Raw genomic sequence first — 24519 nt, 5'->3', positions numbered from 1 at the left:
AACTCATATTTTCAGATGTATGGGGGCCAACCCCTACTTTAGTTGGGAGATTTTCTTATTATGTAAGCTTTATTGATGACTATAGTAAATTTACTTGGATTTATTTGTTAAAGAAACGGTCTGATGTTTTCCAAGTCTTTCTCAATTTCCAAAATCTTGTTGAACGCAAACTGAACTCTAAAATCATTGCTATGCAAAGTGAATGGGGTGGTGAGTATGAAAAATTGAACTCTTTCTTCCAAAAACTTGGCATATCACATCATGTCTCTTGTCCTCATGCTCACCAACAAAATGGATCTGCTGAAAGAAAGCATCGTCACATAGTTGATATGGGGCTTGTATTGCTCGCAAATGCATCCATGCCACTTAAATTTTGGGATGAAGCATTCTTAACTGCTACATATCTTATCAATTTGCTTCCAAGCAAAGTTATCAAATTCGAAACTCCTATTACACGACTCCTTGGTGTCACACCAAACTACACATCTCTTCGTGTTTTTGGTTGTGCATGTTGGCCCAATCTTAGACCCTACAATACACACAAACTTGCTTTCCGCTCAAAAAAGTGTGTCTTTTTAGGCTATAGTCCCATGCATAAAGGGGTCAAATGTCTTGATGTTCCTAGTGGTAGGGTCTACATATCCCGAGATGTTGTCTTTGATGAATCCGTGTTTCCGTTTGCATCACTTCATCCCAATGCCGGTGCACTTCTTCGCAAGGAAATTCTTCTTCTTCCTCCACATCTTCGGTCTTTTGATCATGGGGGCGACAATTGTACTAATCAAAGTGACGATATTTCTACTAGTACTTGCTCTTCTCTGTTGCCTGTGCAGGTCTCTGGAGAAAACAAGGCTCAAATATATCAAAATCCTGAAAATATAGCTCAAATTGATCCTATATTGCATGCTAAGGAAGAAGACAAACTTGGCACGGACAACGAAGGTGATCCGGCGCCGCCTGGAACTCCTGTGCACGGACAGACCTCGGATCGCGCGAGCAGATCCGCCTCGGATCGCGCCTCTGTCAGCTGCGGCAACGAATCCAGGGAGGGCTACTCCCTTGCCGCCACCTCAGCAACAGGCGGGACCAGCAGCGGGGCCGGATCCCCCTCGCCTCGCATGCGCCTGCAACCGCGGTCGAGCAGTGGATTGGCTGTGCCGGACCGGGCGGTTGGCCCTCGTGTGCACTCTGGGAAGGCGGCCACACCATCGGCTGCAGGATCATCTGCGCAGGAGGCAGCAGATTCCCCTGTGTCAGCACATGCAGGCTCGTCAGGATCTTCTGTGGCCAGCATTCCTGAGGTTCAGCCAGCAGCTTCTTCACGGGTTATGACACGTCTACAGAAAGGTATACGGAATCCTAAAATAAGAAAAGATGGAACTATACCATATGGAATGTTGTGTATTTCAGGAGAGCCAACAACGTTGAGTAGTGCACTTGACGATCCTAAGTGGAAGAAGGCAATGGATGAGGAATATTCTGCACTTATGAGGAACAAAACCTGGCATCTTGTACCAAACCAAAAAGGCAAAAATATCATCGATTGCAAATGGGTGTACAGAATCAAAAAGAAGGCAGATGGCTCCATTGACAGGTATAAGGCATGTCTAGTTGCAAAGGGCTTTAAGCAATGTTATGGTATTGATTATGAGGACACCTTTAGTCCTGTTGTGAAAGCTGCAACTATCAGACTTGTGCTAGCCATTGCTGTATCCAAGGGTTGGAGCCTAAGACAGCTAGATGTACAGAACGCGTTTTTGCATGGTGTTCTGGAAGAGGAAGTGTTCATGAGACAACCACCTGGATATGAGGATAAGGAATCACCACATTATGTTTGCAAGCTTGACAAAGCACTCTATGGTCTAAAACAAGCACCCAGAGCATGGTACTCCAGATTAAGCTTACAGTTGAAATATCTTGGTTTCATTGCCTCTAAAGCTGACATGTCTTTGTTTATTTATAACAAGGCTGGAGTAGTCATTTTTGTGCTTATATATGTTGATGATATCATAGTTGCAAGTTCTTCACAAAATGCTACTAATGCACTTCTGCATGACTTGAGCTCAGAGTTTGCCTTGAAAGACCTGGGTGACTTGCATTTCTTCCTTGGGATTGAAGTTAGAAAAACTCAAGATGGTATTGTGTTAAATCAGGAGAAATATATCATTGAGCTTTTGTCTCGCATGGGAATGAAGAATTGCAAGCCAGTACCTACACCTTTATCTTCCCCAGAAAAACTCTCAGCATATGAAGGTGAGCCACTTCAAGAAGAAGAGAGCACAAGGTACAGAAGTACTGTGGGAGCATTACAATATCTAACTCTCACACGTCCAGATATCTCATTTGCTGTTAATAAAGTTTGTCAATATCTTCATGCTCCCACTTCCGCACATTGGTCAGCTGTCAAGAGAATTGTAAGATATGTGAAGCATACTATGGGAATAGGACTTCACTTCAAACGTTCTGGCTCCTCTCTTGTGAGTGCATTCTCTGATGCTGACTGGGCAGGATGCAGTGATGATAGAAGATTAACTGGAGGCTTTGCAGTGTTCTTTGGGTCCAATCTTATTTCTTGGAGTGCTAGAAAGCAAGCAACTGTGTCACGATCAAGCACAGAAGCTGAATACAAGTCCTTGGCGAATGCAACTGCTGAAATCATTTGGGTTGAATCACTTCTTGAGGAATTGGGGATCAAGAAAAATCGTATCTCATGTTTATGGTGTGATAACTTGGGAGCAACATACTTGTCTGCAAACCCTGTGTTTCATGCAAGAACAAAGCACATAGAAATTGATTTTCACTTTGTGCGAGAGAGGGTTGCAGCAAAGAAACTTGAGATGTGGTTTATTCCCTCTAAGGATCAAGTGGCGGACGGCTTTACAAAGGCTTTACCAGCAAGACCGTTTGAGGAGTTCAAGAGTAATCTTAATCTAGGGTAGTTAAGATTAAGGGAGGGTGTTAGCGAATATAGTTTTCGTAGTAGTCTCCAACTCCTTCCTTTACTTGTTCTACTCAAACTCTTGTAAATCTTCCTTGTACGCCAAGGCTTGGCTTCGGCACATCAATATATACAGCCCGCGACTCCCCCTCGAGGGGTAGGGAACGCTTATCATCTTACAAAACTCTCCATTTTGGTGGCAGATCAGGATGCTGTAGTGCAGGGAGTCCATCCCCCTCACCCAGCGAAGACCACATGGATGGTGTCTGCCTCTTGAGGGTTCTTCTGCTGATACTCTAGTGTGCTCCTCCCACCATGTGCAACACCACGTATGGCTTCAGCCCAAGATAGAGTCTCAAGTCCCATCTTGCAATTCATCACCCCGGTTCCAGCTCCAGGGGATTTTTCAGTTTCTTCCATAACGCTTCGTGGAGAGCATGCATCTTTTCCCGAGATCATCGAATGGTTTCATCCAGTCCTTTAGGTACCGCAGGACTCGACCGAACACCTGTTTCATGGAGATCCAAGAACATCGATTAAAAACTATAGCATTTCTACAGTTCCACAGCCTCCATAGGACTGCGGAGGAAACAACATTTAAGTGTAGCTGTTTCTTATCACACAACCACCACCTAGCTAAAGACTCAAAGTCTGTACTTAATTACTATGTTAAAAATGGCCTCTACCTCCTTCCACACTAACCTAGTCACCACACACTCAAAAAACAGGTGAAACACTGACTCAATCTCAGTGCAATGTACACACTCAAGAGGCTTTGGCAGTCCCCTCTTTCTCAAATTATCACAGGTCTGATCTTATTTTGAGAGAACAACCAAAGGAACCCTTGGATCTTAGGAGGAACCTTAATTTTCCAAACCACAGGGAGGAAAATAGGCTGAACTCCTCTAAAGTTAATTTTAGCATACATAGATTTCGTAGAGTATATCCCCTTAGATTCATATTGCTAGATAAGGGAGTCCTCTTCCTGACTAAGATTATACATTTTGAGGATATTAATCACATCAAACCACTGAACCATGAGTTCATCTGAAAAAGTTCTCCTGAACGAACATTTGAGCTCATGACCATCCCAAATCTCAGCTATGGTTTTATTCTTCTCGTTAACCAGAAAGTAAAGATCCCAGAATTGAGTGGCCAAGGGTGCATTCCCATGCCAAATATCTTCCGAGAGTCTAACCAATCTACCATTCCCAACTGACCATTTTTATCCCATTCTAACCGCTTGCATGGCCCACTGCACCCCTTTCCAGAATTGAGATGTGTTGTTGTCATGACAACAAATGATGTTAGGACTCCTAGTATTATACTTGATATCTATCACTCTCCTCCAGAGAGTTCCTTCTCCTGCAATGTATCTTTTAACCCATGCCCCAATCAGGCACAGGTTCATATCTTGCAAATTAAGAACCCCCATCCCTCCAAACTCCTTCTTCATGCAAATGGAAGGCCAGTTTGCTAAATGGATTTTATTATTCCCTTCACTGTCACTCCACAAACAATTAGCCATATGTGAGTTGATCAGTTGGATGGCCCACTTAGGAAACTTAATGAAGGGCAGAAGGTATAGAGGAATACTCGCTAGGCATGACTTAATTAATGTAATATTCCCTAAATATGAGAGAAGCTTCCCCCTCCAACCGGCAATCCTAACTAATATCTTATCAATCAGAAATTGTAAGTCTTCTCGATTCAGCTTGCCATAGTGCAGTGGTACACCTAAATACTTAATAGGGAAGTCACCAACCACACATTGCAATATTTCAATAAAAGGAGCCATATCTTTTGCCCCAAGATTTATAGGAATGAGTGCACTCTTATGAAAATTGATCCTCAACCCAGATACTTGCTCAAAGCAGGTGAGGATCCATTTTAAGTTCAAAGCTGCCCTAGTATTTGGCTGAAGGAATAAAACAGTGTCGTCAGCATATTGCAGACACATCACTCCTCCCTCTACCATCTCAGGACACTACCCTTTAACTAGTCCCGCCCTACTTACTTTTAACTAACATCCTGGAGAACACATCCACAACTAGGTTAAACAGGAGAGGGGAGAAGGGATCACCTTGCCTCAGCCCTTTCCCCGTGATGAAGAAATCACTCTCTATCCCATTTAGCTTGACCCCTACAGAGCCATTTTTAGTTAAGCTCTTAACCCAGCTAATCCACTTAGGTCCAAACCCCCTAAGTTTTAAAACTTCATATACAAAATCTAAGTTGACCTTATCATATGCTTTTTCATAATCTAGCTTAAGTACTAGACCCCGTTTCCCTGAGGAATGAACCTCATGTATGATCTTATGTGCAGTCACCACACTCTCAAGTATATATCTCCCCCTGATAAATGCAGATTGGCAACTAGAGACCAATCTCCCAATTATCACAACCGTCTATTAGTGAGCATCTTGGAAAATATTTTAAAGCTACAGTTTAGCAGGTTGATGGACCTGAATTTATTCATGGTCTTGGCTTCATCTTCCTTTGGAATAAGTGTGACCATAGCAAAGTTAAGTCTGAACATATCTAGATCACCCTCAAACCACACATCAAAGAGCCTAATTAAATCATGTTTAATTAGCTCCCAGTATTCCTGAAAAAACATGAAAGGCAGTCCATCTAGACCTGGAGCTCCATCAGAATAAGAGCCAAATACTGTCTCTCTAATTTCCCTTTCAATAAATCTAGCTTCTAGGCTACTGTTTTCTAGACTAGTAACCTTCTCACTCTCTTCAAAAAAATCCTCTCTCAGTTTGATGTCTGGTCTTGATTCCCATTCAAAAAGTTTTTTTATAATATTCTACTGCAATTTTTTTTATCCCAGCAGGATCAGAGGTGGGACCTTCAGCCCCTTCTAATATATGAATGGTTTTTTCCTCCTCCTCTGGTTTGCGACATCATTAAAGTATGTTGTGTTCCTATCTCCTTCTACTATATCTCTTTCTCTGGATCTTTGCCTAGCTTTAATTTCTTCCACTTGCCAAATATTAGCCAGTTCACTAAGAATATCAGCCATTCTACTCCTTTCCTCCTCTGTCATGTTCCCACTTTCAGCTTTAATATCTAGTATATCATACTCCAGTATCAACTCATTCTTATCCTTTCTAAGAAAAGCATCTATATTCTTACTCCATCTTTTGGCCAACTTTCTAAAAGTTCCGACTTTATGTTGCCAGACATCTAGAGGGTTAGCACTGTTACACATGCTACTCCAGGGCTTAGCTACAACCTCTTTAAAATCAGGTCTAGTGATCCACCATTTCTCAAATTTGAAACTCTTCCGCCTACTAATCTGCCCACTACCAGAGTCCCACACAATGGGGGTATGATCACTCCCAACCCTAGGCAGTGCTCTGGCACTGGCCATAGGGAAGCTAGCCTCATACTCTGTAGAGCACAAAATCCTATCAATCCTGGACATAATCAAATTCTCCTGGTTATTGGCCCAGGTGCACATCCTACCTGGCATGTTAATATCCAACAGAGACCACATATCAATCCAAATATTAAACTTATCCACCCATCTGTAATTAACATTCCTGTTATTTTTATCATCTGGACCCCTTACTAAATTGAAATCCCCACCAAAAAATGCAGGCCCCAGACCACTCAACACACAATTCATGTAACTCAGAAATAAAAGAATTCCTATCTTCATCATATGATGGACCATATGTTGGGGAACGTAGTAATTTCAAAAAATTTCCTACATGCACGCAGGATCATGGTAATGGCATAGCAACGAGAGGGGAGAGTGTTGTCCACGTACCCTCGTAGACCGTAAGCGGAAGCGTTATGACAACGCGGTTGATGTAATCGTACGTCTTCACGATCCGACCGATCCAAGTAGCGAACGTACGGCACCTCCAAGTTCAGCACACGTTCAGCTCGATGACGATCCCCGGGCTCCGATCAAGCAAAGCTTCGGGGATGAGTTCCGTCAGCATGACGGCGTGGTGACGATGATGATGCTCTACCGGCGCAGGGCTTCGCCTAAACTCCGCGACGATATGACCGAGGTGGAATATGGTGGAGGGGGGCACCGCACACGGCTAAGGAACGATCCATAGATCAACTTGTGTGTTATGGGGTGCCCCCTGCCCCCGTATATAAAGGATCAAGGGGAGGGTCGGCCAAGGAGGAGGAGGCGCACCCAAGGGGGGAGTCCTACTCCCACCGGGAGTAGGACTCCTCCTTTCCTAGTAGGAGTAGGAGAGAAGGAAGGGGAAGAGAGAAGGGAAGGAAGGAGGGGGTGCGGCCCCTCCCCCTAGTCCAATTCGGACTAGGCCTTGGGGGGGGCCTGCCCTAGGCAGCCCCTCTCTCTTTCCCGTATGGCCCAATAAGGCCCAATACTTCTTCCCGGCGAATTCCCGTAACTCTCCGGTACTCCGATAAATACCCGAATCACTCGAAACCTTTCCGAAGTCCTAATATAGTCGTACAATATATCGATCTTTACGTCTCGACCATTTCGAGACTCCTCATCATGTCCCCGGTCTCATCCGGGACTCCGAACTCCTTCGGTACATCAAAACTCATAAACCCATAATATAACTGTCATCGAAACCTTAAGCGTGCGGACCCTACGGGTTCGAGAACTATGTAGACATGACCTAGAACTATTCTCGGTCAATAACCAATAGCGGAACCTGGATGCCCATATTGGTTCCTACATATTCTACGAAGATCTTTATCGGTCAAACCGCATAACAACATACGTTGTTCCCTTTGTCATCGGTATGTTACTTGCCCGAGATTTGATCGTCGGTATGCAGTACCTAGTTCAATCTCGTTACCGGCAAGTCTCTTTACTCGTTACGTAATGCATCATCCCATAACCAACTCATTGGTCACATTGCTTGCAAGGCTTATAGTGATGTGCATTACCGAGAGGGCCCAGAGATACCTCTCCGACAATCGGAGTGACAAAACCTAATCTCGAAATACGCTAACTCAACATGTACCTTCGGAGACACCTGTAGTACTCCTTTATAATCACCCAGTTATGTTGTGACGTTTGGTAGTACCCAAAGTGTTCCTCCGGTAAACGGGAGTTGCATAATCTCATAGTTACAGGAACATGTATAAGTCATGAAGAAAGCAATAGCAATATACTAAATGATCAAGTGCTAGGCTAACGGAATGGGTCATGTCAATCACATCATTCTCCTAATGATGTGATCCCATTAATCAAATGACAACACATGTCTATGGTTAGGAAACATAACCATCTTTGATTAATGAGCTAGTCAAGTAGAGGCATACTAGTGACTATATGTTTGTCTATGTATTTACACATGTATCATGTTTCTGGTTAATACAATTCTAGCATGAATAATAAACATTTATCATGAAATAAGGAAATAAATAATAACTTTATTATTGCCTCTAGGGCATATTTCCTTCAGTCTCCCACTTGCACTAGAGTCAATAATCTAGTTCACATCGCTATGTGATTTAACACCAATATTCACATCTGCATGTGATTAATACCCATAGTTCACATCATCATGTGATCAACACCCAAAGGGTTTACTAGAGTCAATAATCTAGTTCACATCACTATGTGATTAACACCTAAAAGAGTACTAAGGTATGATCATGTTTTGCTCGTGAGAGAAGCTTAGTCAACGGGTCTGTCATATTCAGAGCCGTATGTATTTCGCAAATATTCTATGTCCACAATGCTCTGCATGGAGCTACTCTAGCTAATTGCTCCCACTTTCAATATGTATCCAGATTGAGACTTAGAGTCATCTGGATTGGTGTAAAAGCTTGCATCGTTGTAACTTTTATGACGGGCTCTTTTATCACCTCCATAATCGAGAAACATCTCCTTAGTCCTCACTAAGGATATTCTTGACCCATGTCCAGTGATCTACTTATTAGATCAAAATTGTATTCCTTTGCCAAACACAAAGCAAGGTATACAATAGGTCTGGTTCACAACATAGCATACTTTATAGAACCTATGACTGAGGCATAGGGAATGACTTTTCATTCTCTTTCTATTTTCTGCAATGGCCGGGTCTTGAGTCTTACTCAACTTCACACCTTGTAACACAGGCAAGAACTCCTTCTTTGACTGTTCCATTTTGAACTATTTCAAAAATTTATCAAGGTATGTACTCATTGAAAAATCTTATCAAGCATCTTGATCTATCTATATAGATCTTGATGCTCAATGTGTAAGCAACTTCACTATCGGGGAAGCTGATCCACGAACACCTATGGGGACCGGCGGACCGAGCCCGTTTCGGTTCGGCGGGGGGCGGAGGTCGCATGAAGAGCGGATCGAGGCGAAGCACACGAGCAGTTTACCCAGCTTCGGAGCTCTCCGGAGAGATAACACTCCTACTGCTGCTTGTCTGATTGTATTGAGTTCTTGGTCGGGAGCGCTGAGTGCTACAGTACACACGAGCTGCTAACGAGACCGAGCGTGAGTATTTTCTGGTTTCCAACCGAATCCCCTCTACATTGCGCATGGGCCTCCTTTTATATGCTCAAGGGGTCACAGACAGGTGGCAACGTAGACAAGGGTAAAAATGGAAAAAGAGGGGTGGTTGGTACCGCTACCTGTACAGTGTATCCTACCTAACCCTGACGGCAGGGGACAAAGGCATTAAATGCCCGTCTGCGTCGCCCAAACAGTGCAGAAAAGGACCGTCAGGGACGCCACAGCTTGCCACGATGGTAATCTTATCAGCGTCGCATGCTACCGCGCACCGCTGGCTGCACAGCCTCCCACCGCGCGTGCCTGGAAAGGCCTCAGGGCGACACGTTGGTGAATGTGCTGGAGCACGGGTACAGAGTGGTCGCTTGCCGCGGCAAGCACCTTGCCGCGGTCGTTACCTTGTCGCGTCCGGAAGCTTGTCGCTCACCGGGTCTTACCGGGACGCGAGGCGCGTCGCGGCAAGTTCCTTGAGATGCCTTGGTTGGCCTTCCCGGCAAGCTCCTCTTGCCGGGGCCTTGTCTCCTTGGCTTGAATACTTTGTTCTTGAATGGCTCCAAAGGAACCATGGAGGACCTTGGCGGTCACCCGGCAAGCCTTGCCGCGGGGCGCTACAACTGCCCGTGCACAAGTTCGGGATGCTAGGGTACCCCTACTCTAGTACACCGACATTCACTGAGGTCTTGCTTTGAAAAACTCTTATTCAAGTATCCTTTCATGCTATGCAGAATAATTCTATATTATTTCTGATCAACAATATGTCATTCACATATACTTATCAGAAATGCTGTAGTGCTCCCACTCACTTTCTTGTAAATACAGACTTCTCCAAAAGTCTATATAAAACCATATGCTTTGATCAACTCATCAAAGCATATATTCCAACTCCGAGATGCTTGCACCAGTCCATAGATGGATCACTGGAGCTTGCACAATTTGTTAGCACCTTTAGGATTGACAAAACCATCTGGTTGCATCATATACAACTCTTCTTTTAAGAAAACCATTAAGGAATGCAGTTTTGTTTATCCATTTGCCAGATTTCATAAAATGCGGCAATTGCTAACATGATTCAGATAGACTTAAGCATAGATACGAGTGAAAAACTCTCATCGTAGTCAACACCTTGAACTTGTCGAAAACCTTTTGCGACAATTCTAGCTTTGTAGATAGTAACACTATCAGCGTCCGTCTTCCTCTTGAAGATCCATTTAATCTCAATGTCTCGCCGATCATTGGGCAAGTCAATCAAAGTCCATACTTTGTTTTCATACATGGATCTTATCTCAGATCTCATGGCCTCAAGCCATTTTGCGGAATCTGGGCTCACCATCGCTTCTTCATAGTTTGTAGGTTCGTCATGGTCTAGTAACATAACTTCCAGAACAGGATTACCGTACCACTCTGGTGCGGATCTTACTCTGTAAGACCTACGAGATTCTGTAGTAACTTAATCTGAAGTTTCATGATCATCATCATTAACTTCCTCACTAATCGGTGTAGTAGTCACAGGAACAGATTTCTGTGATGAACTACTTTCAAATGAGGGAGCAGGTACAGTTACCTCATCAAGTTCTACTTTCCTCCCACTCACTTATTTCAAGAGAAACTCCTTCTCTAGAAAGGATCCATTCTTAGCAACGAATGTTTTGGCTTCGGATCTGTGATAGAAGGTGTACCCAATAGTTTCCTCTGGGTATTCTATGAAGACGCACTTCTCTGATTTGGGTTCGAGCTTATCAGGTTGAAAACCTCTTTCATATAAGCATCGCAACTCCAAACTTTAAGAAACGACAACTTAGGCTTACTGCTAAACCATAGTTCATACGGTGTCGTCTCAACGGATTTAGATGGTGCCCTTTTTAAACGTGAATGCAGCTGTCTCTAATGCACAACCCCAAAACGATAGTGGTAAAACCGATAAGAGACATCATAGATCGCACCATATCCAATAAAGTGCGGTTACAACGTTCGGACACACCATAACGTTGTGGTGTTCCAGGTGGCGTGAGCTGTGAAACTATTCCACATTGTTTTAATTGAAGACCAAACTCATAACTCAAATATTCATCTCCACGATCAGATCGTAGAAACTTTATTTTCTTGTTACGATGATTTTTCCACTTCACTCTGAAATTCTTTGAACTTTTCAATTATTTTAGACTTATGTTTCATCAAGTAGATATACCCATATCTGCTCAAATCATTTTGTGAAGGTCAGAAAATAACGATACTTGCCACGAGCATCAACACTCATTGGATCGCATACATCGGTATGTATTATTTCCAATAAGTCAGTAGCTTGTTCCATTGTTCCGGAGAACGGAGTTTTAGTCATCTTGCCCAAAAGGCACGGTTCGCAAGTATCAAATGATTCATAACCAAGTGATTCCGAAAATCCATCTTTATGGAGTTTCTTCATGCGCTTTACACCGATATGACCCAAACGGTAGTGCCACAAATAAGTTGCACTATCATTATTAACTTTTCATCTTTTGGCATCAATATTATGTGTATCACTACAATCGAGATCCAACAAACTATGTTCATTGGGTGTATGACCATCGAAGGTCTTATTCATGTAAACAGAATAACAATTTATTCTCTAACTTTTAAATGAATAACCGTATCGCAATAAACATGATCAAATCATATTCATGTTCAACGCAAACGCCAAATAACATTTATTTAGGTTTAACACTAATCCCGAAAGTATAGGGAGTGTGCGATGATGATCATATCAATCTTGGAACTACTTCCAACACACATCGTCACTTCACCCTCAACTAGTTTCTGTTTATTCTGTAACTCCTGTTTCGAGTTACTAATCTTAGCAACCGAACAAGTATCAAATACTCAGGGGTTACTATAAACACTAGTAAGGTACACATCAATAACCTGTATATCAAATATACCCTTGTTCAGTTTGCCATCCTTCTTATCCACCAAATATTCAGGGTATTTCCGTTTCCAGTGACCATTTCCTTTGCAGTGTAAGCACTCAGTTTCAGGCTTTGGTTCAGCTTTGGGCTTCTTCGTGGGAGTGACAACTTGCTTGTCATTCTAGTTGAAGTTCCCTTTCTTTCCCTTTGCCCTTTTCTTGAAACTAGTGATCTTGTCAACCATCAAGACTTGATGCTCTTTCTTGATTTCTACCTTCGTCGATTTCAACATCACGAAGAGCTTGGGAATCGTTTTCGTCATCCCTTGCATACTATAGTTCATCACAAAGTTCTACTAAATTGGTGATGGTGACTAGAGAATTCTGTCAATCACTATCTTATCTTGGAAGATTAACTCCCACTTGATTCAAGCGATTGTAGTACCCAGACAATGTGAGCACATGCTCACTAGTTGAGCGATTCTCCTCCATCTTTTAGCCATAGAACTTGTTGGAGACTTCATATCTCTCAACTCGGGTATTTGCTTGAAATATTAACTTCAACTCCTGGAACATCTCATATGGTCCATGACGTTCAAAACGTCTTTGAAGTCCCGATTCTAAGCCGTTAAGCATGGTGCACTAAACTATCAAGTAGTCATCATATTGAGCTAGTCAAACGTTCATAACGTCTGCATCTGCTCCTGCAATAGGTCTGTCACCTAGCGGTGCATTAAGGACATAATTCTTCTGTGCATCAATAAGGATAAACCTCAGATCACGGATCCAATCCGCATCATTGCTACTAACATCTTTCAACACAATTTTCTCTAGGAACATATCAAATAAACATATGAAAGCAACAACGCAAGCTATTGATCTACAACATAATTTGCAAAATACTACCAGGACTAAGTTCATGATAAATTTAAGTTCAATTAATCATATTACTTAAGAACTCCCACTTAGACAGACATCTCTCTAGTCATCTAAGTGATCACGTGATCCAAATCAACTAAACCATGTCCGATCATCACGTGAGATGGAGTAGTTTTCAATGGTGAACATCATTATGTTGATCATATCTACTATATGATTCACGCTCGACCTTTCGGTCTCCGTGTTCCGAGGCCATATCTGTATATGCTAGGCTCGTCAAGTTTAACCCGAGTATTCCGCGTGTGCAAATGTTTTGCACCCGTTGTATTTGAACGTAGAGCCTATCACACCCGATCGTCACGTGGTGTCTCAGCACGAAGAACTTTTGCAACGGTGCATACTCAGGGAGAACACTTCTTGATAATTAGTGAGAGATCATCTTAAAATGCTACCGTCAAACAAAACAGAATAAGATGTATATCAGATAAACATCATATGTAATCAAAATATAAGTGATATGATATGGCCATCATCATCTTGTGCTTGTGATCTCCATCTTCGAAGCACCGTCGTGATCACCATCGTCACCGGCGCGACACCTTGATCTCCATCGTAGCATTGTTGTCGTTACACCATCTATTGCTTCTACGACTATAGCTACCGCTTAGTGATAAAGTAAAGCAATTACAGGGCGTTTGCATTTCATACAATAAAGCGACAACCATATGGCTCCTGCCAGTTGCCGATAACTTCGGTTACAAAACATGATCATCTCATACAATAAAATATAGCATCACGTCTTGACCATATCACATCACAACATGCCCTGCAAAAACAAGTTAGACGTCCTCTACTTTGTTGTTGCAAATTTTACGTGGCTGCTACGGGCTTAGCAAGAACCGTTCTTACCTACGCATCCAAACCACAATGATAGCTCGTCAAGTTAGTGTTGTTTTAACCTTCGCAAGGACCGGGCGTAGCCACACTCGATTCAGCTAAAGTGAGAGAGACAGACACCCGCCAGCCACCTTTAAGCACGAGTGCTCGTAATGGTGAAACCAGTCTCGCGTAAGCGTATGCGTAATGTCGGTCCGGGACGCTTCATCTCACAATACCGCCGAACCAAAGTATGACATGCTGGTAAGTAGTATGACTTGTATCGCCCACAACTCACTTGTGTTCTACTCGTGCATATAACATCAACGCATAAAACCTAGGCTCTGATACCACTGTTGGGGAACGTAGTAATTTAAATTTTTTTCCTACGTGCACGCAAGATCATGGTGATGGCATAGCAACGAGAGGGGAGAGTGTTGTCCATGTACCCTCGTAGACCGTAAGCGAAAGCGTTATGACAATGCGGTTGATGTAGTCGTACGTCTTCACGATCCGACCGATCCAAGTACCGAACGTATGGCACCTCCGAGTTCAGCACACGTTCAGCTCGATGACGATCCCCGGGCTCCGATCCAGCAAAGCTTCGGCGATGAGTTCCGTCAGCACGACGGCGTGGTGACGATGATGATGCTCTACCGGCGCAGGGCTTCGCCTAAACTCCGCGATGATATGACCGAGGTGGAATATGGTGGAGGGGGGCACCGCACACGGCTAAGGAACGATCCGTAGGTCAACTTGTGTGTTATGGGGTGCCCCCTGCCCCCGTATATAAAGGAGCAAGGGGAGGGCCGGCCAAGGAGGAGGAGGCGCACCCAAGGGGGGAGTCCTACTCCCACCGGGAGTAGGACTCCTCCTTTCCTAGTAGGAGTAGGAGAGAAGGAAGGGGAAGAGAGAAGGGAAGGAAGGAGGGGGTGCGGCCCCTCCCCCTAGTCCAATTCAGACGCTGCCTTGGGGGGGGGGGCGCGGCCTGCCCTAGGCAGCCCCTCTCTCTTTCCCGTATGGCCCAATAAGACCCAATACTTCTTCCCGGCGAATTCCCGTAACTCTCCGGTACTCCGATAAATACCCGAATCACTCGGAACCTTTCCGAAGTCCGAATATAGTCGTCCAATATATCGATCTTTACGTCTCGACCATTTCGAGACTCCTCGTCATGTCCCCGATCTCATCCGGGACTCCGAACTCCTTCGGTACATCAAAACTCATAAACCCATAATATAACTGTCATCGAAACCTTAAGCATGCGGACCCTACGGGTTCGAGAACTATGTTGACATGACCTAGAACTATTCTCGGTCAATAACCAATAGCGGAACCTGGATGCCCATATTGGTTCCTATATATTCTACGAAGATCTTTATCGGTCAAACCGCATAACAACATACGTTGTTCCCTTTGTCATCGGTATGTTACTTGCCCGAGATTTGATCGTCGGTATCCAATACCTAGTTCAATCTCGTTACCGGCAAGTCTCTTTACTCGTTGCGTAATGCATCATCCCATAACCAACTCATTGGTCACATTGCTTGCAAGGCTTATAGTGATGTGCATTACCGAGAGGGCCCAGAGATACCTCTCCGACAATCGGAGTGACAAAACCTAATCTCGAAATACGCTAACTCAACATGTACCTTCGGAGACACCTGTAGTACTCCTTTATAATCACCCAGTTACGTTGTGACGTTTGGTAGTACCCAAAGTGTTCCTCCGGTAAACGGGAGTTGCATAATCTCATAGTTACAGGAACATGTATAAGTCATGAAGAAAGCAATAACAATATACTAAACGATCAAGTGCTAGGCTAACGTAATGGGTCATGTCAATCACATCATTCTCGTAATGATGTGATCCCATTAATCAAATGACAACACATGTCTATGGTTAGGAAACATAACCATCTTTGATTAATGAGCTAGTCAAGTAGAGGCATACTAGTGACTATATGTTTGTCTATGTATTCACACATGTATCATGTTTCCGGTTAATACAATTCTAGCATGAATAATAAACATTTATCATGAAATAAGGAAATAAATAATAACTTTATTATTGCCTCTAGGGCATATTTCCTTCACCATAAACAATAGTGAATCTAAAAACTAACTCATTACTCTTATCTTTAACTACTGCACTAACTATAAACCTACCTATGTTCCAGCTAATTATCTCAAACACATCACAATCTACACCAACCAAAATGCCTCCTGCAGAGCCAATGGAAGGTAATAAATTCCATTCAAAGTTCCTATTACCCATTAGGTTTTTAAGGAAGTTTTTGGAAAACTCACTCTGTTTAGTCTCCCGAAACCCAATAAGGCTAGGTTTCAGAGGCCAAATGGTATCCTCAATACATTTCTTCCTACTAGGTGCAAGAAGCCCCCTAACATTCCAGAATATGTATTTCATTGGAACTTCTTACTGGGGTGCTTGCCCCATCTAGCTTTGGTCCCCAGGGACCAGCTCCCCACAGCCAACTCCTCATCATCACTAAACTCATCTACATGAATATGCAAATCATTTGTGCCAACCACTATACCAGGATCATCAATATCAGACACACTATCAGTACTACTATCAGGAATAACTACACCTACAGTGTAAGTCATATTCTTTAATTCAGCAACAGTAATACAATTAAAAGGTTTACTAGAAGCTATACCTTTAATAGAAGGAATTTCAAGATTTTTCTTCATCTGGATCAGTTTAGCTTTTTCCATGACATGTTGGCTACCCACATTTCTAGCACTTTGCCTTGCAACTTGGATAGGCCCCGATTTCTTCTGTTTTTTGTTTTTCCTGTCAAGCAACCCTCCATCTTCAGGCACCATTTTCTCCACCTCCTTCACCTCCAAAGTACTGAAGTCTGGCATGATGTCATCAAGCAGAAAATCCTCCACTTCCTTAATCTCCTCCCCTGATTCTGTGTCCCTGTCCATGTTATCACCTCCTAGCACCACCTCCTGTTCCTCCAATGTTTCCACCTGTTGAATTTTAGTATATATGAACCTTGTCACTTCAGATTCAGGATTTTCTCTTGGCATCACAGACCCATAGTCCAGTCCCTGATTTGAGTTGACATTTTCATCTACTATATTGCAGTTCTCCACCACCCTCCCTCCTTGCTCTTTCCTCATTATGTTTCTCTGCCTCCCAGTATTACTAGCACCAGCTCTTTTGTTCCCAGTATCTCCTTGTTGTACATCAGTAGCTCTTGTACTTTTGTCATTTGTTTTCCCCTATCCATTGTCAGTATCCATGCTCTCCCCCTGATGTGGTCCATCTCCCTCATTGTCATCATTGCTACTTGACTTTGCTAACTCCACCTCCTTCCTGACTATGGGCACCTCCAGAGTCAGCTGAACCTTGAAGGTTTTTCCTCCCAGCTCTAAGAGCCTTTCTGAAGGAATTTTTGCAGGATCTCTGCACTGGATTTTTACTCTGACATGTTCAAATAGGCACTGAAACATGCTTTGCCAGTCCAATTCCACCAATAGACCAAAGGCTGAAGTACATTGATCTAATAATGTCCATTCACACCATCTAGGCAGTAGTCCTCTAACCTGAACCCAAACTTCCACCAGCTCATCCAACTTGGCCAACTCTTCCTTCCACATCTCCACATTCACAGTGACATCCATGGATGGGAGCCCAAAACATGGATACCCAGCAACCTGTTCAACTGAGATGTGCGGAGGAAATTTGACCAGGAAGGATTCATCACCTATCTCTCTGATTTGCCATGGCCAATTTGTCTTGTATATCACAGAGAACTCCTTAGCCAGCTCCTCTTTGCTCACATGCCCAGACTCAATGAACACCACCCCACAATTCTTCAGAATTCCTATAGAATTCATTCCCAAATCAGACATCTCCAGGTGATAAAATCCCAAACCAGATGCAACACTCCCTATATATTTGGCCATTTGATGTGGCCACTTCTTGACAGGACAAGTGTCTACTTGGTGAGCAGTGGATTTGCAGATAAAACACCTTTTCGGCTTCTCACACATTGCTTTGTGGTGCCTTGCATCTCCATAGTTGTAACAGGTGACCCATGGGTAGTCTGTGAAATCCTTAGGCTGAATCATCTCTCCAGCCGCGGCAGCACCAGCTCCTACATTGCTCTTTTCCTGAGCCTTTCTCTGCTTCTCTTTCTGCTATCCTCCACTTTGTGCTTCATTTTTCCCTTGATTCCCTTGGTTGTTGCCCTGTCTGTTTCCTCTGGCTCTGCTCCCCTCCAAATCCCTGGTTGATGTCCCACTGATTCCCAGGAAACATGGGGGGGGGGTAGGGGGAAGGGATAGGCACCGGCAAACATCCATGGTGGTGGAGCCCCTGGAAATCCATAAGAAAACAATGGCGGCTAGGGGAACTGTGGCTGCCCTCCCTCCGGTGGCGCCCCGCCTTGGCCCTGCACGGAAGGTGGTCGAGAAGCACCCCTCCCCCTGCCCCTACCTCTGTTGCTCTCCGCCATGACTTTGATTTTCCAAATCTCCTCAAAATCTGGTCTGATTTTCCCCTTCTAGGGCGACTTGGAGCAACTGAACTCGAACTGGGATCTGATAATCACAATCCTTCTCACTTGCAACACATCAATCAGCAGCCAGGAAGCGGCCCTCCCTAAATCGATCCCTCCAGATCCAGGCTAGCACTCTCCTCTGGTTAGGGTTTCTCCTCCCTGGCCTCTTATCCTCGCAGATGCGGGGAGTGGTTGGGCGGGAGGGGGATGGGGAAAGCGAGTCCTCCCACAGCTGGCCAAAGTGGTTGGCATTCACCTCGCTCTCCCAGCCAGGGGACCCGCATCCCAGGGACACAGACGAATCCTCTTTCTCTCTGCCGCCTTCAAGCTGATCTGAATTTTGAATTGGCCTTCAGAAGCGTCGACAATGGAGTTACCCTTCCAGATTAGTTTGTCGCCGGCAGCGGGGACGAGACTACAGCGGTGCACCCAATGACATCACCCCCAGGATGCACTCCCACCGCCTCGCCCTCCAGGGATCCTCTGAGTTCACCTCCACCCTCACCCACAACACGAACGCGGCCGGTGGGGAGTGTGGGATCGCGGGCATCCTTGCCCTCCGCCACCGTAGCCTCGTCGTAGATCCTCCTCGCCAGAATCCTCTGCTCCAAATCCGCCCTCCTCTGGAAGATCTCTGCATACCTCACAGCCTCGGATCTCGCACTCGGGGCGGTCTCCGCCGCCACCGCCTGGTCCGCCGCCTTCCACTCCTGCACGCACCGGATCCACGCCACGGTGGCGTCGCGGATCCTGGTCGCCCACTCCACCCACCCTCGAACCCCGGTCACCATGAGCACCCCCTGCAGGACTGGTGAAATCAGTCTCACCATCTTCGGGAAGGCTTTGTAGATGGACGGGGGCATCCACGGGGGTGAAGGGGGTGTGGTCGCGGTCGGCGCCCGCGACCCTCGCCGGCGTGGAGGAATGCCGTGAGGGTGGATTGGCTTGATTTACGGGGGCAATGGTGATGGCAAGCAAGAGGCGCAATTTCGCGAGAGGCATGAGCGAGAGGCGTGGTCAGGGGTTCGATCTTGGGGTTTGAAAAGTAAGCTGATTGACATACTCTTTATATTATAATAAAAGAAATAGTTGATTCTCAGGTCTCAGCTGAATGATAATTAGCGAAATTGTATACTTAATTCTATTTCATCTAGACAATCGCCCCTCCTTCGGATCAAACGATTCCCAGGAAAGTACTATGGGGGTGTTTGGTTACCTGCATCGTTTTTTGGGTGGTTGCATCGAAAAACCAATACAGGCTCAGCATGGCCTGTTTTAGGAAAATACATGCTAAAATGCAACATTTGCGTGTTGTTTGGTCGCCTGCATGAGAGGTCTTGTAATCGAGATGCAATATTCAGCCGGCGTTTGGTTGCATACATGCATAGTAATTAAGAGTTAACAACTACACTTAACAACAAGATTACAGTCGTTGTCGTCGCCGTCATTGCCGTCAACGAGGCCGCGCACAAGGACGACATAACAAAAATGATGGTCCTGGCGGCCGAGGCGTCTAAGGCCTACTGCTTGTTCCTGCACCCGAGGGATGAAAGATCAGAGAGATGCCCCTGGTGCCGACAAGGAGCCGGCCAAGGCTACTGCTCTTGCCCCTGCTGGCCGGCCGCGCCGCGCCCGGCTCCCTGCCGTGGCTGCGTGCAGTGGCGGAGCTTGGGCCAAATCTTTGGAGGGGCAATGGGCTAAGGAGGGGCAAAACTATGAGATTTAGGCTGTTTTTACTGAACATATGACAGAAAAACTAATGAGTAGTAGGTGTTTTTTTTCTTGAGCTGGGGGGGGGGGCACCGCCCAGGTTGGCCCCCATGAAGCTCCGCCACTGGCTGCGTGCACGCGTGCTGACCGCTGCCCACTACGGGTCCTCGAGGAGGCCCATGAGCAGTTCGAGCGTGGCGACGACAGGTGCCTCGGTAGGCTCGCACGCGGTGAGCGCTGCGGCAGCGGCGGCGAGGCAGGCCCGCCAGCCGGATCCGACGCATGAGCGGGCGAGATCGGCGGTGTGGGCAATGATAGAAGGGGGAAGAAGACGAGGGGATAAGGTAATTAACTGCTAAGACGTTTCCAACGAGCCACCCATGTGCGGTTCCTCGCGTCGCTCAGGCCTGGCTTGCTAGAAGCTGTCGATTTCCAATGATGCAGGCCCAAGAATGCTTTAAGAAGCGTGCTATAGGTTCAGCAGTAGATGCATGTAATCAAACAACCCATGTCCGAAAAATGCTGCATGCAGCGTGTCTGATTGGACCTTATGCACGCAAAGAACGTGGAGCCGGATCCTCTAACTTAGAGAAGGAAAGTCACTGTGCTTCAGTGCTCGTCTAGTGTAAAATGAAGAAGGAATGTTACGGACTATTAGCAGGTTATTTACTTTTGGTAATTACTATAGATAAAAAAATCTAAAATTAACTTTATCTCACCATCAACTTGTTTGTATGTAATTACTATGAGTGTTCATACTATATCTGTAATTTAAAAATTAATTTAACTTATTTTAGTCTTAATTGTATGAATAAAAGAAGAAAAGTTAGGCTATTGTAGCTTTTTCTAACATCCTTTGTGCATGCTAGAGGATCTAGTTTGAAAGAACGCGCCCTATCTGCATTCTGCAATGCGGTCAAAACCACAAACGGAAAGAAAATTAACACGTGCCCGGCGACTGACATGCATGGAAGCGGTGGTATTCTCACCGAGAAGACTCTTTTGACTACCGTCCGAAAAAAAATCTGTCACAGCACTTGAGTATTATGTAGTTAATACTCACTGTCATGGGGGTTTCAGGCTTTCAGCTTGCAGTTATTGATGCAGCGACTTTATATGCACAGCACAGTGCACAGGTTATCTTTTAGGAGCACTTAATTACCTTTGCAGGTTATGCCTCAGAAGGTAGCTAGATTTAAAGGCAGATGCTTTTCTATGAGACAAGAGGATATCAGTACTCAATGGACCAAGCTAATGCACGTACTTAAACAAAATAAGATAGTACTCACTCTCTAAATAAATAGTATTAGCGTTTAGATGGAGTAATCTGCCGGGAAAATGTGTAGTCTGTAGCCAAAGTAGGAAAAATGTGTTGTGTGCTTCCACAGTCAGCTTGGGAGACAGAAAAGAGAGATGGGCTCCTACCTATCAGATAAAAACACCCCACAATCCCACACCCCACAAGAAATTCCAATAAACTAAAATCACCAGCTACGCACTGATATATGATGGGCATCTCCTCCATTATTAATTTTTCATCCTACAACAAGAGACATGGGGGCCCTTTCTCAACACTGCCCACACTGCCATCTTCTCCATTAATAGAGATGCAGTGATGATTTGGTCTTCTCATGCATCTCTCTCCCACTTCCTCCCCCCCCCCCCCCCCCCCCTCCTCTCTCTACCATCATACCCCCCCTCCCCAACTTTTATATAAACCGGCAGCAGGGACATCAAGGAGCCAAAAACTTTGTTGGCCCTTCTCTGAACCCCTCCTCCTTGCCAAGAAAACCTCATCTGCAACACAAGGGGTAGCTAGCTAGCTAGTGGCTGTTGGGCAATGGCAGGATTCTCACACCTCCCGCAGCAGATGGAGTATGGCCTCACCAATGCCGGCAGCTTCTTGCTCTGCCATGGCAATCCTGAAGATGCAGCCGCCTCACTGGAGGGCTCGTCTGGTGTTCTTGACACTCCTCTTGTGGCCACCGCTTCTGTGGAGAAGAAGATGAAGCCCAAGGAAGACACCGCCAGCCTCAACTCTGCACACTCCAAGGTACTCCATGGCATATATGGAAGCTTCCATGATTGTTTTGAAACATATTTATCATTATTGCTGTTGCTTATGGATAGTATTGTTTTTGGCTGAAAAATAATTTAGGAAACCAAGGAGAGTACCAGGAAGAGGGGAGGCAAAAAGCAGGGCAAGGAGGTGGATGAGGAGGAAGAGGAACCAAAGGGGTACATCCATGTGAGGGCGAGGAGAGGGCAGGCAACAGATAGCCACAGCCTTTCAGAGAGGGTACTGCTCTTCTTCACTATCTTTTCTCTTGTGTGGTTGTAGCTATCTTAGCTTTTGTTTTTGGGGCCTGTTTTTGTTACTCATATGCTGTGGCATTTTGTTTTCTTGCTTCAGGTGAGGAGGGAGAGGATCAGTGAGAGGATGAGGATGCTGCAGTCCCTGGTCCCTGGCTGTGACAAGGTTATAAGTTAGTTGACCATTCCTAATTAGAATCACCACTGCACTTGAAATAACTTGTTGTTCATGGCATGGGGTACTAACTTTGGAAGGAAAAATGTGCACTGATTTGTGTATAGGTCACTGGTAAGGCTCTCATTTTGGATGAGATCATCAACTATGTGCAGTCACTGCAAAACCAAGTTGAGGTACCCAAGTTAGAAAAAACTATCAATCAATATTTATATATAGGAAAAGCACTCAAGTTAATTAACAAGTTCTCATTTGTCATTCAGTTCCTGTCCATGAGGATTGCTTCCCTGAGCCCTGTGGTGTATGGTTTTGGCATGGAGAGTGGGGCTGCCTTCAGTGACCAATCACAAGTATGCATGGGTTAATCAATATGCAAGCTCAAATAAATATAATCATTGTGATAGACCATATATTTTTCTCTATCTTTCTTATTCAAAAACTTACACCTTTTGAGAATAACTTTGTTGTTTCAGAAGATTGAAGGCATGTTCCATGAGGCAGCGGCATTGCCTACTGGTCCTCCCATGAACAGATCATCTAGCCCAGCTCCATCTCAGGCCATGATGGACACAGGCACCTCCTCCTCCTCCCCACCCTACTCACTTCAAGGCACCCAGGTTTGGCCACTTTCTCTCTCTCTCTCTCTCTCTCTCTACATGATCGATCATTCAGGACCCAATTCCAAAGCACTGTTGAATGTACATGCCTGCCGTGCTGATGAGGCTGCCCATGTGTGCATGATTTCCCAGGACAACGGCAGCAGCAGCAGCAGCTACATGATGCAAACAGTAGGTGAGCCAAGGCACGAACTGTTCAATCAAGTGATGTTCAGTAACTACATGTGCTCCTTCCAGCAGTGAAAGGGAGGACCCTACATTTGACAACGTCTAGGTAAAGTGACATGATTCTGCACTTAAGTTTCAGTAAAAGTAGACATCATACCACTGTGAAACTAAAATTAATTACTAGTAGCATCCTGTGCAATGCACACATCTTTGTGCAATATAAAAATAGTAATACAGTACTTGATACTCCGATAATCTTTTTACCCAGATGATTAGTTCTAATCTGATCTGTATATATGCTCTCTCTCTTTGCGTTTGTGATTAGCAGGGGAGGAAATAATGCTGGCCAGGGTGGTGACTGAGTTGAAGCACCAGATGAGTTTGAGATGTTGGATGATCTAGTGATCCATCCCCTTGTCTGGTGGCATGCATGCAACAGTAGAGATCAGTGAAGTACTAGCAACTAGAGTTATTAATTGATTAGCAGTAGAACCAGAGAGGCTTGTGTTGTACTAGTAGCTAGCATCTTTCCAAGTGATATGCCTTGCCATCGCCCGTTGTACTCTACTAGCTTAGACAAAAGATGTTTATGATTGGATCATTTGTTTATATAAAAGAGGGCCATTTCTGCTGTGACAAAAGACAATTGACTCTTGGACAAAAACTGTTTCAGTTAATCTCACTTCTGAACATACAGTACTGTTTCAGCTCTAATATTTTCACGCACCTAGCTACTTGTAAAACTCTGGTCCCAATGGACCTGGATGCGAAAAAATAATTTAGAAATTCAAAGAGTGAAAAACTCCTGCAACTTTTTGAAATCAAACAGGGATCCGGTATTAAACTCGTGGAAAAAGTTCTGCAAAGGAATAGCTTCGACCGGTTCCATTGCCAAAAAAATAAAAAATTGTGAGTACAAAAACATGAATAGTAACTTTTATATAGTGTTGATTTTG

General features: G+C 44.7%; 1 protein-coding gene across 4 annotated transcripts; it reads left to right on the top strand.

Annotated features, from left to right (window-relative positions):
• Positions 1–21972: 21972 nt before the first annotated feature.
• Positions 21973–24204, top strand: LOC123116527 (transcription factor bHLH137). Of its 4 annotated transcripts, none has more exons than XM_044537475.1 (8): positions 21973–22343; positions 22449–22589; positions 22704–22772; positions 22886–22954; positions 23042–23128; positions 23255–23395; positions 23528–23669; positions 23892–24204. In XM_044537475.1, the coding sequence occupies exons 1-7, from the start codon at positions 22131–22133 to the stop codon at positions 23636–23638; spliced, it is 831 nt and encodes a 276-aa protein (XP_044393410.1). In that variant the 5' UTR covers positions 21973–22130; the 3' UTR covers positions 23639–23669; positions 23892–24204. The 4 variants fall into 4 exon arrangements, with proteins under 4 accessions (XP_044393410.1, XP_044393408.1, XP_044393411.1 ...); XM_044537473.1 differs by having other exon boundaries at positions 21977–22343; positions 23252–23395; XM_044537476.1 differs by having other exon boundaries at positions 21979–22343; positions 22704–22769.
• The last annotated feature ends 315 nt before the right edge of the window (positions 24205–24519 follow it).

This window comes from Triticum aestivum, chromosome 5B (assembly GCF_018294505.1).
Source record: "Triticum aestivum cultivar Chinese Spring chromosome 5B, IWGSC CS RefSeq v2.1, whole genome shotgun sequence".
NCBI lineage: Eukaryota > Viridiplantae > Streptophyta > Magnoliopsida > Poales > Poaceae > Triticum > Triticum aestivum.
Note: the sequence above shows the minus strand (reverse complement) of the source record. Positions and strands in the feature narration are given on the sequence as shown.